General features: G+C 42.9%; 1 protein-coding gene across 3 annotated transcripts; it reads left to right on the forward strand.

The window, feature by feature from the left end:
• Positions 1 to 246: 246 nt before the first annotated feature.
• pygo2 (pygopus homolog 2 (Drosophila)) lies at positions 247 to 4,935 on the forward strand. 3 transcript variants are annotated; one of them, XM_030789016.1, is made up of 4 exons: positions 247 to 319; positions 1,171 to 1,236; positions 2,022 to 2,074; positions 2,403 to 4,935. In XM_030789016.1, the coding sequence occupies exons 2-4, from the start codon at positions 1,179 to 1,181 to the stop codon at positions 4,047 to 4,049; spliced, it is 1,758 nt and encodes a 585-aa protein (XP_030644876.1). In that variant the 5' UTR covers positions 247 to 319; positions 1,171 to 1,178; the 3' UTR covers positions 4,050 to 4,935. The 3 variants fall into 3 exon arrangements, with proteins under 3 accessions (XP_030644876.1, XP_030644878.1, XP_030644877.1); XM_030789018.1 differs by lacking the exon at positions 1,171 to 1,236 and having other exon boundaries at positions 262 to 319; XM_030789017.1 differs by lacking the exon at positions 247 to 319 and having other exon boundaries at positions 1,169 to 1,236.
• The last annotated feature ends 9,024 nt before the right edge of the window (positions 4,936 to 13,959 follow it).

Below are 13,959 nucleotides of genomic sequence, written 5' to 3' on the forward strand. Positions count from 1 at the left end.
AGAGAATTACAAGTGGTCCGATCTCGACTGCACCACTCTCGAAAAAATAGGGCCAAGCTGAAAACAATAAACTCGCATAAGTAAATATAGACATTTTTTCGATTAACTGTAGACCTAACAATTGTGAAAGCAAACTGATCATGTTGTCATGACTTAAATACTGTATATACACATCTAAATAATGTCGATTACACAAAGACACCCCTATTTTTTAACCATCCCGGGTGCGCGTGAACCCCATCTGCCCCTCTTTGTGCGGGTAGCGACAGTAGGTCGTAATTAACATGGCCAATTTCGTGCTTTTGGACTAAATCTGATTGTAAGTGTATTTGACTTTGATTGCTTATCTTGTAATGAACTGATTGTTTTTAACGAGGAAAGCGTAAGGTTTCCTGAATACTTGAGTGTCCAACAGAGATAGTGAACAGCCATTGACTAAGCTAGGATAGCTAACGTTAGCTGGTTAGCAAACTCGCTTTACATCGCTAACGTTAGATTTGCTAGCTAATTCAGTAGTTCCTTTATAAAGTACCTTTGTGTTAAGTGCGACTACTTATCTGCTACGAAAATAAACCTTGAGCAGTTCAACTGTTAAGCTCAAGCGATCGAAAAGTAATTCTTATAATAAAATAGAAATACTACACCTAAAAACAAAAGCCTGGGCTTTATTAGACGGTGTCCAGGTAGCGATACGGCTAGCTTTCAAACCTCTGACACAGCTGCAAGTAATCATATCATATGGAGGAAAAAAAAAGAGGGAACCGTTGTGTGTGTTGCAGGCTTGGGCTGCCTCAGCTCTCATTCGAATTACCCCGAACCAATAGGTGTACGCTTGCCGTCTTTTCACGACTTATCCTAGACAGTTGTCCGTTCATAATATACGCATCTCACGTTAGGTGGACCCTGGGCTAGATCTGCAAGATCCACGTTTCTATATCAATATGTTAACTGCCGTTTGTTATTAACAATGCTTGTCAAGTCAAAACGTCAGTAATATGAATTAAATGGTAACGTTACGGTTGCCAGTTAGAAAGAGCGGTACCCAAAGTAAATCGATCGCTATTTCGGTATTCTACAATCAATGACTGGTAGTAATGGACATATAAGAGTATTCGTCAATTGTACACTTTTTCTTTGCATATGAACGGTGACATGGCAACGCACTGACAGTCATTTTAATGGCTGCCGAACCGGGGAGACTACTGGCTGGACAAGGTCAAGGAAAACGAGGCAAAGGTAGGCATATGTCCGTCGACGCATTTTTGTGTCCGAGCGGAACCCACAGTAAATTATTGCTGCAAGATTTTACCTTTTCCTGTCCGCACGCCCCTGAATGTTCGGTGGTCTTGCTTTCGGAGAATCTGTCCTGTGCTTTCTGCGTGGTTCATAAGAGCGCTCTCTCAAGTATTCTGTCTACCCCCTCCTCCGCCTCTCACCTGTCACCTAACTCTAAACGAACCTCATCCTGGTGCGTCGTTTTGTTGTCCCTGATGAACACGTTCGGGTTGCGATACTGCTGCATCACTGTTCAGTCAGTCCACAACTGTGCAAGGTTGCAACTGTAAATACATGTCGAGCTATTTGTATCGTGATTCTGTCACCCTTTGTTCTACTCTTCAAATGTCCCCAGTTGTTTTTAATCAAGGACCGATACAGACAAGTTTGAGCTTGGCAATAGAGCATGTTGTACTAAGCAATGGTGAATTCATTTCAGCTGTATTTGTTGTTCCATATAGCTATAGTTTGCCTTGTTCCCTCAGCAGATCATTTCTGTGCATCAGCAGAGAGGTTTGATGAGTCATTCTTGTCATAGCCAATAATCCGGATCACACAGACCATGGTTGTGAACCATGTCTGAAATTTAAAAAAAAAAAAAGTTACTTAGACAAGATAAGACATGACAAGACTTGTGCCAGTTAGGCTAAATTTGTGTGGTGAGCCATGAATCATTTTATTACTCTCTCTCTCTCTCTCTCTCTCTCTCTCTCTCTCTCTCTCTCTCTCTCTCTTACCATGTCTAGGTTCCCAAATGAAGTCCAGTCCAGAGAAAAAGAAGAGGAAATCTAATGCACAGGTAAGGACCAGAGAGGTGCACTCATCCCACACAGCCTCTACGCATTGGCTCACTTTTCTTCCTCTGGAGGAAGAGCATCAGTGTTGAGAATGTCATCCAGCATCTTCTCCCTATGCATATACGTACAGCAGTTGATGTGAACACTGAGGTTCAGGTCATCTCACCTCGGATTACACCGCCACATAGAATGCCCCTATACTGTAGACCAAAGTATCGTACAGTTTGTTCATTTTTTGATAACTAATTATTTTTATGGAATGTCAGCTCCCTGGGTTCTTTGTTGTCGTCTCCTTTTCTCCCCTTCTCTACTGTGATCTCTCTATTTCAGGGGACTGCATTCTCCCATCTGTCAGAATTTGCGCCCCCTCCAACTCCTATGGTAGACCACCTGGTGGCCTCCAACCCATTTGACGATGACTTTGGCCCTCCATCACGTCCTAGTGGGGCAGGTGGCCCGGGAACCCCTTTCCTGCCCAGCCCAGGAGCCAGCAGTGGAGGAGGAGGAGGAGGATATGGAGGAGGTGGTCGTATTGGAGGAGGAATGGGGTTTATGGGTGGGCCTGGAGGACCAGGTGGTCCTCAGGCCGGTCGGAGACCTCCTTTTGTAGCCCCGCCCCCCAACGCCGGACCACACAATCCGCTGGGCTTTGGGGGAATGCCAGGATTTGGAGGCGGGGGCGGAGGGGGTGGTGGCGGTGGGTTTCCTCCAGGCGGGCCGTCACACTTTAACATGGGTCCGAATTTCAGCCCTTCTATGCACCCAGGACAAGGCTTCAACCCCATGCTGTCGCCTGGTGGGATGGGGGGACCCGGTGGACCCGGAGGAGGAGGAGGTCCTCCCCACCCGCGATTTGGGATGCACCAGCAGCATCCTCAGCATGGGCAGGGTGGTCACCCATTTAACAGCCCCCCCCTGCCCGGCGGCCCAGGTCCACGCGGCCCCCCCCACGGCCCCATGAACCCTATGGGGGGCATGCCAGGTGGGATGATGGGAGGTCTGGGAGCGGGTGGAGGTGGTGGAAACATGGTCGGTGGCCATCCAGGCGTGCCCCCACAGGGACAGTTCCCTCCCCAGGATGGTCCCTACCCTGGGTCGAGCCCTCCAGGCAGCGAGGACGGCAAGAACTTTGGGGGAGGTTCAGGCAGCCAACAGCCTGGGCCTCCTCAGCAGCAGCCGGCTAACATGAATCCCTCCGGTCCCCCTTCCAATAACGCCACCCCGGGTCCGTCCCCAGCCTCAGGACCCCCTCAGCCTGTCGGAGGTTTTCCCGGCCACCCCGACGTCCAACAGCCCAACCCCAACACACCCAGTCAGCCACCGTCTGTCCCCCCACCCCCCAACCCAAACTCTTCCCCTACTGGCCCTCTGAATGGTCCACAGCCTCAGCAGGTGCCACCCAATCAGCATCAGCCGCCCAATGCAACCGGCGGTCCCGCCTCCAACAGCTCATCCAATCAACAGCAGCCAACACCACCCAACTCCGCCCTGGGGTCCACGCCCTACAACCAGCAAGGCAATGCCCCTGGTGCAGGCCCACTGCCCAACCAACCGCCCAATTCAAATCAGAACAACATGAACAACAGCAGTGGAGGGAACACCCCCGGGAACAACCCCAATCCTCCGTCCAACTCCACCGCCACGCCCAACACCCAGTCCCCGCTGCCGCCCGGCCCCGCCCCTCCGCCCGGCGCCGGCCCGGCCCCTGGCCCGCAGAAGCTGGGCGGAGGGATGGTGTTCCCGTGCGGCCTCTGCCTCTCAGAGGTGCACGACGATCAAGAGGCGATTTTGTGTGAAGCGTCGTGCCAGCGCTGGTTCCACAGAGACTGCAGCGGCCTGACCGAGCCCGCGTACGGACTGCTGACCAGGGAGAGCGCCGCCGTCTGGGCCTGCGACTTCTGCCTTAAGACCAAGGAGATCCAGCCGGTGTACATACGCCAGGGACTTGGACAGTTAGTGGCAGCCAATGACGGCTGAGAAACCGGACAGGGGACAAAAAAAACAAAAAAAAAAACTGACGGACAGATGCTTCAGGATCTAGGTAGCTTTGAGGACTGATACATATGGATGACAGAGAAAGAATGGAAGACTTTGACTCTCACACAACATGGACAGAAATGGACTTGTTTCTGGAGAAGTCGTACTCCATGTAAACATTTTCAGTGGTCCTTTTCTTTTCTCAGCAGGTTGCTCTCTCAGAGCTGAGTGCAGAGGACGTTTTAGGCGTACTTCTTCGATACCGTCGCATGCTTGCATACTTCGTGGCCAAGTAAAGTTTGTGTAATTATTATTCTGTGATGTGATTTTTAGACAGTTAAAAATTCTGCATAAGCCCACCATCCTCTCTGAAGAAGAGCTCAAAACTTGATGCCTGTGATTGTGTCAGCCTTGAGTGTGTCACAATGCTATCATGCTAACGTGCTGATCAGAACTTCATTGTTATTGGCCCAGGAAGTCGGTCAACTCAGGCTTCCCCCACACGTACAGAAACTGACTCATCGGCCAGCAAAGCACTGATACCAGTTCACTACCTCAACACCGAACGACACAGAGGCTTCAGCACTGACGTTCCCACTGACCGGCTGACAGAAGACGGCCATCCTGAACCGTACTACGTGCGCGCGTGCGTGCGTGCGTATGTGTGTGTGTTAACGTTTCCTCCTCTGAATGGTGCCATCTCATTGCAGGTGATTCCAAATGGAACTTATCCGCTCCTGTTAAAAAAAGAAAGAGAAAAATAAACAAAGGACTGGCGGATGGACTTGTACATATGTGGAAAAAAAAAAAATTTGTACTTGAATGATATGTCTGTCCACCTAGGAATGCAAAAGCTCTAGTGCCCAGAGATGTGCCCGCCGTTTTGTTGTCGAGTCTATACACTTTCACCCGTTTTATAATAAAGTACATACATGGAGACACGTGATCTCTGTATTTATACTGAGAGAAGTGAAAGTGTGGCATTGCATGTGAAATCAGACATTTTGTTTGTTTTTAGCCTCTGTAGAAAGACTGCAAACTGGACCAAATAAGGTGGTGGAATGAAATGAGTGTTCGTTTTTTCCACTGTCCATCCCACAGCACTGTTTACGTTGCCAGTCATTTCTTCCAATTGGTTTTGTGTTGCTCAATGTATTTGTGGTGGCGCCATCTTTTGGAGGAATGATGCAATGACATCTGAAACAGGCAGCAGTGAGATTCCGTGTTGTTCAAGTGAAGACATTTTTAAGTTGGCCTCAGAAGCCAAATCACTTTTATTTTCATTAAATATTTTATATTCTTTCCATAATTTTTATTCTCCCAGGGTTTCCCTGGCATTTATTCTACAGCTTTGAAGCTAGAATTACCAAACAGTCATGCTGAAGTTGGTAACAATTTCTTTTCAAAATGACAAAGTAGGTTTTTTTTAATTATCGGAAACTATGTCATGTCCAAAGATCCAGTCTGAAACACGTCCAAAAGAAATGCGTTTTCTGTGTGCGAACGACTGTAGAGCCCAGAACTCTGCTTGACCTGAATGCCTTACTTTTCCCAAACAAGACGAGCCCCTGCCATCTCTGTTACTCGACACAACACAGAGGATAATAAATGGTGTAATAGAGGTGAATAAATGGTGTGATAGAGGTGAATAAATGGTGTGATAGAGGTGAGTAAGTGGTGTGATAGAGGTGAATACATGGTGTGATAGAGGTGAATAAATGGTGTGATAGAGGTGAATAAATGGTGTGATAGAGATGAATAAATGGTGTGATAGAGATGAATAAATGGTGTGATAGAGATGAGTAAATGGTGTGATACGTGAATACATGGTGTGATAGAGGTGAATAAATGGTGTGATACGTGAATACATGGTGTGATAGAGGTGAATACATGGTGTGATAGAGATGAATAAATAGTGTGATAGAGGTGAGTAAATGGTGTGATCGAGGTGAATACATGGTGTGATAGAGATGAGTAAATGGTGTGATACAGATGAATACATGGTGTGAGGGAGATACTGACAGACTACGTGTCAGTCTCTACATGTCAGTTTCACTCTTATCTTTGTTCACCTGCGTTTGAACAGCTCACTGTTTTTAACAGTGGTATTTCCCGTTTCCTGTTCACGCCCATTCGCTGTCCAGTTAGAGAAACAGCTGCTGTTTGGGGTGTGTAACAGAAATGACAGTGCTGGTTAAAAGTGATTAAATGAGAATTTTAAGGTAGACCAGCGTGCATCTCCCTCTTTTCACAGTGTTGAAAGAACAAGTTTGGTGACTTTCGATGTACTGCATGTTGTCCAGTTCTGATCACAGCGTAATGATTCATATTACTGATAAGAAATTTTCCCTTTATCGATGTAATAGGAGCCTATGGTATCTAGTTTCATGTATACCATTACCAAAGGTGCTTTGTTGATAACGCCCACATCTCAGCAGGTATAACTGTCATTTACCTTTCCATATATTCATGTGTCAGACAGTTGTGCCCATAGCACCGTGTAGAGTAGATCTGTTACTGAAGTATTTGAAATATCCCACGTCTTGAACGATGAATCTGGCATGATCCAGACTTTCCCATGCTGGTCTAGATGTCAAAAGGCTTTTTTTTTTCAGCTTGGTCAACTCATAACAACCAATGCAAAGTCATTCTCTTTAATCAGCTCACTACCCAAGTGCCAAATCTTTCAGTTCCATCCAATGCCATATGACATTTACTTCAGATGAAATCTTTCAGTGCCATCTAATGCCATATGACATTTAGTTCAGATGAAATCTTTCAGTGCCATCCAATGCCATATGATGTTCAGTTCAAATGTAATGCCCAGCTTGATGTGATGTGACCACTGTTACTGAGTCACTGAAAAAATTAAAATGGTTTCTAAAACAAACACCTTTTTTTTTTTCTTTTGGTACCTCACCATGCATCCCATGAGCAAAGTGCTATGCTAACGTCTCATTGGGTAACTCTGGTCTGGTCCAATCTGAATGAACACCTTTTCACTCTCAGCAGTCAGAACAATACAACTGACTCATCACAAGGTTAGGCACAGAATACATTACTCAGTACTCAGGGGGAAGGCTGTATTGATTAGGCGACACATATGTCAGTGAACGCATATGTCAGTAAAGTACTAAACAGTCAACAGATGACCATTTACATGTATACTTTATGTCACTAAGGTTCACGGTAATAACCTAGCCATTCATGCACATGCTTTCTCTTATGGTTGTTTTCATTTTTACACAGCATTGTTGAGCAGTAGCGCTGTAGTCCTGTAATTAAATGTCAACCTTAATGAGCTCTGAGATTCTGCGCCACCTCATAACAGATAGAGATTTCCAGTGTGTGATATAATTACATTCTTTCTGTCACACTCCAATGCCCACAAAACTTCATTCTCTACATACAGACACAGAAGTGCAATTATCTTTATCCCCCTGTCCCTCCCCTGTTTCCCCCTCATACACGCTCTTTCCAGTATCTGTGTCATAAAAGATGGTAGTATAACTTGTTGTTATTGACTTCTTTTGTACATGTATGTAGTGTGTGTTTGTACAGGAAGCTGTAAGTGTGTTTGTGTACTTATGCTAGAGTGTAATGCGTATTTGTGAGTCCATATAGTGAATGGTATGTGATGTATGTGTGAGTGAGTTTTTATTGTGAGTCATCAGTGGTGTAATGTGTGTGTGTGTGTATGTATGTGAGAGAGAGAGAGAGAGAGAGAGAGTTTGTATGGTGAGGGGTACATGAATAAATTTGGTGAGTACTATTTAATATTTAATACTCCTGTCAGTGATCTTGGAGTTGGTCCCTGGGCACCTGCAGCTGCCCACCATTCCTAGCTCCTAGTGTGTGTGTGTGTGTGTGTGCTCACTGCCCTAGTGTGTGTGCTCACCGGTGTATAGGATGGGTTAAATGTGGAGGCTGTATTTCACTGCTCACTGTTCTGATGTGTGTGTGTGTGACAAATAAAGTTCTTCTGCTTCTTCCTCTTCTTCTTCCTCTTCTACCTGTCCTGACCAGTAACATTGGGAGGACTGCAAGCTTGCCTTACCGATAACTGCTAACTGAGCTGTAATTTGATTGTTTTGTCTTTCAACCCGAGACACGTGCTGACAGGAGCCTGCTGTAAAAAGCAGTGCTCCCGTCGCTGTGGTGAAGGACAACCAACTTAGGAACAAAGCCAAAGTATTAAAAAGGCACGTGAACATTGGTAACAGTTTATGGACACTTATTAGAATTAAAAATGTTTTCATGGCGACCTGAAAGGCTGAATATGATCTTATCATAACCAAAACTCTCGCGTAGAATTAATGTACCTTCGGGGTGAGAGAAAACTCCACATAACTTTGCAGTTAGAGTTTTCCTGTCTCTGCCCGAAATAGAGACTGTCATGACAGCAGATTATGCCATTAACTTGCATTATCTTGCATTTCAACTTTATTGTCCGGATGAGAACAAGAAAGGCTTCTCTAAAAGTCTTAAGCGGTCGGAGAAAAGCGCTGCCGCATGTAAGGCAGCCACGAGGAAGGTCGCCGAGCGATATTCTGCCGCACGGGACGGTGCAGTTCTGGAGACTGCGACTACGGATCAGCTGAGAAGAGTCCAGATGCGTCACGCTCACTCCTCTCATGCAAACCTACTTGGAGAGCATGATTTATGCGTATGATTTCTGTCGTTGATACTACAGCTGAGTAATGTAATATTAAAAATTTGTTTAATGAGTCATTATGTTATTTAATATATAGCCTAGCCTGCTGCATAATCTTAAAAACAATTTATGACAACTGAATTGACCGTGTGCCTCGAGGGTAGATCGCATCAACCACCTACGTAATTGCAGGACTCACAAGATCGCGGCTAATCGATATTCTAAAAGGAGAAAAATCTACTACGAGTATAAACTGTGTATGACTGGGACTAGAACTGGAACTGGGTTTTTTTTTTTGCAGGCAGGGGATCAAGGATAAACCTGATCAGGAGGTGAGTTTCTAATGAAATATGACCCACTGACAGAACTTTATTTATTAGATAATATTCATTCATGTCCTGAACTTGTTGGAAATATTAGAACCAGAGTATAAACATAAACTCAACAGAGACAGAATATTTCACCAGTCTACCACAGGCTGTTATGAGTCAACGAGTGTTTTTACATAAAGTGTCCACTTTGTTATGGTTTAGCATTATAATATTGATCTGGAAAATGATCAGCACTGTCTAAGATCAGGTTTGGTGCTTAACTACAAAAGTGCTTAATGTACTTGATGGGTACATTCAGCAGAAATCTTACTGAGCCCTTTTGATACCATGACATAGGTTATTTAGAAACTGAACCTCAGCAGAAGTTCTTTATCAGTATTGTGAAATGAAGGCATCACAGTTGGACATCTGGCTTTCCACACAAATTCCTTTTGAGGTCTGTCAGTAGACTCTCTGAGTGAAGATCTGAGTGCAGATAAATATGTGCTAAAGTAGGTGGTTTATCTGATAGTATTTTATTATATATATGAATATAAATATGTGAGAAAACAAATTTGTTGAAATTTAGGTTTAATGATTCATTGTTCTACCAATTTATGCTATGAAAATTGGTACGACAATGAAAACTGACGCTCCATAAGAACTGTCAGCACAAAAAGTGATAAATGTGAGTTTATCTGTGACTTAACCAATTCACAGGAAGAATAAACACTATAACAGAAGTGATTAATATGCATGTTTTTTACTGAGGGGCTGAAATTAGACTGGTGGAGGAAGCAGAGTATCCACGTTCAGCCTCTGATAGGACTGCGTGAGGCACACGTTCAGCCTCTGATAGGCCTGCGTGAGGCACACATTCAGCCTCTGATAGGCCTGCGTGAGGCACACGTTCGGGAGAACGTCCAGAGGGCCTTTAGAGAAACTGTGGTGGAACGTCTGCGTACCACCCGAAACTTCACACGTTGGACTCATCGGGCCTGATCTCCCAGTGCTGTCCGTGTATCTGATCAGAGAGGTGCTGAACCAAATAACCACCTTAATTTTCTTTGATCATGCCAAAGGAGGGAAGCAAAGAGTCCAGACCAGATCGATGAGCAAGCAGCTGATTGGATGATGCAAACCATCGGCGAAATGAACCAGGGGTGCTTTCCCACGATGTTGTTCTCCAGCTTCAGGGTCAATATAAAAGTAAGAGGTGGCTCTTCTTTTTCTTCATCTCTCCATTGCATTTGAATATTGATGTGATTACTGAGATGGGATCCATGTGTGTGTTATATTTTAGTGTTTCTGAATACTTAGAATTTTCATTTAGAACCACAACGTTTTTAAAACTGACTCAGTGTTCTGTTCCATTATGTAGTTATGATAATCATGTTAGATCAAATAAATTAATAAATCTGGGTTTTTTTTCTTTATCCATAGGAATCTGAAGACACTGAGGTGTCATCATGTGAGGCTGTATCCACAGTGAGGGAGGACAGACAGGAGCCTCAAAAACGCTCCCTCATCAGGAGATTTATCACTGCCTTTCTCAGGAGACACCATTGAATACCATGAACCACCACTGGCCACCGTCAAGTACCATCAACAACCGTTAATCACCATTAAGAATGAACCGTTTACCAAAAGACTCTCCACACCACTACAGCACTCAGCTTTAACGCGCTGTTTTATATCGGTGCTCTTCTCTGCTCTGCTGTGCCAGCAGTAACTGGTGTAGTAGTAGCAGGTAAGGGAATGTGCCCTAGTCACCAGAGGGTTGTGGGTTCAAAACCCAAACATGGTGGCACACTGCTGATGTGCCCGTGAGCAAAGCAATTAACCAGAAGGTTGGTGTTTTCATTCGATGAGTGGAAACTGAGGAGTGGAGTCAAACTACATGTGAGGTTTCAGCTCTAGTCCAAACTTAGTCCAAATTGAGGTGTGAAGCACAAGGAGGATGGGAGATTCCTTGTTCTTCGTGCTGTCTTGCAGCTGATACAAGATAACATCTACTACCTTTAACGTTTGGGACACCTTTTCTATACAGATGATGCTGGTTGTTAGTGTAGCATACAGTCATTTGTAGACTTCTAGTGCCACCTACTGACCAAATTGGATACCCTGCAACAGACACTATAAACAAAGTAGCTATTGTAACACATGCAGTTACTAGGTGAATCTTTGCAGATACTGAATGATTACCATGATATACTAAGTGATAATTGTGACATATTAAATTCTTAGACACTGTCATAGTTTCAACATTCTAAAACAGTAAGTTGTCACGAAACTGAAAAACAAAATAATCCTAAATAAAAACAAAACAAAAATCTACAAATAAGACAAGAAAATCAGAGTGAAATGATCATGCAATAAAATAGCATACATAGTTTTTTTTAGTTTAATCACATAAATACAAAGATGGGAAATAACTATATGGCGATTTTTTTTTTTATTGAGGCATTCTTAATTGGCTACATTTAAGTACACTTCTTGCCTGGTTTGACTTTTACTGTAACAGAGTTGACTAGATGAGAAAAGTGGAAGATTTAACATTCAGAGTAAAACTTTTTGTGGAGGAAAAACGTTTTCTAAATATTTAATGTTTGTGGTGGCTGACCGGGTGCTTGGTGTGTGTCTTGACTTTACAACCTCTGTAATGTGTGAATGAATAAGGTTTCAAGGTTTAATCAGGTAAGATTACGAGAGAGTAGTTCAAACGAAAATCAAGGAAGCATTACAAAAACATGTAAACAAAGGAAATTCATCATCTGTACTATAATCAGACCGTTCCATTACGCAATTACACAGTATTAAAAAACAAAACAAAACAAACAGAAAACAGTCATAAGTCACAGTTACCACAGTATTGTAATTCAGAACAAGCTTCGCAGTTATTTATATGTGAGTTGATGTAGTGCATCCCGTGGTGAAGGTTTTAGTGTGAGGTTTTGGGTGGTTGTGTAAGTGGTATTTGGTATGGTGAATTCTGGAAACTTCTATATGGAGCCTTCAGGCACCCAGAGGAATTTGCACTGTATTATAATGATAATAATAATAATAATAGTGTGAACAAGAAGAAGATGCAGATTGGATGATGCAAACCATCGGCGAAATGCTGTCCAGGTTCACACTAATAATAGTGTGAACAAGAAGAAGTAAAGATCATGGCAGGTTTCAGTACTGTGTCATGTAAATGATAAACAATAGCCATTATGTAAGCCTTGGGCCATTTGTCTAGGGATTCAGTGGTATCATTTCTCACACTCTTTAGACATGATGTTCACAGAACTGACAGAAACTTCAGTGAGAGGCAAGATTTGTTCCTCCACAGAGCCGTTAAGTCATGGATCTGAACAAAACTGCATGACTTTATTCATCCACTGGTTAATTCAGCCAAACCTGTTGTCTTATTATATCAAGCCTGTTTTTTTTTTTGTTTTTTTGTTTTTTTAAAAAGCCCTTTTTTAAATAAATAAAATAAAATAAAATGCATGTTTGAATTTAAAGTTTAGTTAGAGTTTAAACTTTCATGTTACGAGCATATGTTTTCTGTTGGATTTAACAATATAATGCAGCTGTCATTTTGCCTTTTAAATTCTATTATTCTAAATTATACAATGTATTATTGCTCAGTTTGACTTTGCATTTGCACATGTACCAAGACACACCTGAAAACAACAGTTCGTTTCTGCTGTACACATAGTCTAATATAATTAGTTAAAGGACACATATGAATATCATGGAAATATAGTTCTCTGCATGTCTGAAAGATGGTCTCCCCTTTTAAATCAGGGAAAACATGTCTAAAACCTTGTTTGTTTATTTATTTATTTGTTGACATTTTTCTACAAGCTAAATATTTACTGCACAACCTTTTCATTTCATTGTTAAAGACTCGCTACTCTCCCAGTATTCACTGGAGTCCAGTGGTTAGGAATAAAAATGTGGTTACTGGTGGAAAGTGATTCAGTGCTGGCTGGGCTGTGGTAATGGAAGATTCTTTTTTTATGCATGGAAAGAGCGTTTGTGCCACTCCTTAAAGCACCAGTCAGAATTTCTTGCCAAAATAATACTCTAGGTTTCTGTGCTGGCTGCTGACATGTCCTCCTTAAACCACTGTGAAATATTGTGTAAATACAGAATTAATGAGAACAGCGCTAAGGAATCTGCTCTCTGAGCATTTCCCAAATAAACTTTACCCCAAAATATCTCCATCACACCGCTGTCCTTTAGCTAAGGTGAGACTGAGTGAAGAGTGAAGGGTTTTTGATTTGTCATCTCCATGGAGCTCAGAGAGATGTGTCGGTTAGAATACATAGCAGCTTTTATTGTTATGTTTTATTTTTATATGTTGCAGCAACGTAAAGGAAAAATGTTTGGAATGAAAACAATTGTTACTTGTAAGACTGACTAACCTTGGAAGAGTAACATGTAAAAATGCTGGAATTTTCTGCGTCATTCATTTGAAGGTAAAGTTCTGATAGCAGTGTGAAATTCAACTGTCTCAACTGCCTGTCAACCGTGGCTAAGATTTTTTTTTTTTTTTTAGGAGATGTGTTGGTTTCAAAGGTTTCTTAACATGAATTTTACACACTGCATACCAGACAGCTTTAGCCCGACCAAATGAAGGTCACGCAATAGTTATAGACCAATGTTTACATTACATTGTTGACTAACTTGCTGTATGGTGAAAGGCAGCCTGTCGCTTTGTGTATGTTCATTCTGTTTCTACTCAAATGAAGCTCTATCCTCAGTACAAGATACCGTTTTTCTGGGCAACTATATCGGTGAATGTTTTGATCCTCAAGGGTTCTTTCTCTATCTTTTCTCTCTTTTATGGTTCTTACAGGTTGTTCTGACAGTTTTCCAGGCGAGTACAGCTTTATGTGCTAGTGTCATAGGGAAGGCGACACCTTCCAACTATTATAATGATATTAGT

The sequence above is a fragment of the Chanos chanos genome, chromosome 12, assembly GCF_902362185.1.
Source record: "Chanos chanos chromosome 12, fChaCha1.1, whole genome shotgun sequence".
In the NCBI taxonomy this organism is placed as follows: domain Eukaryota; kingdom Metazoa; phylum Chordata; class Actinopteri; order Gonorynchiformes; family Chanidae; genus Chanos; species Chanos chanos.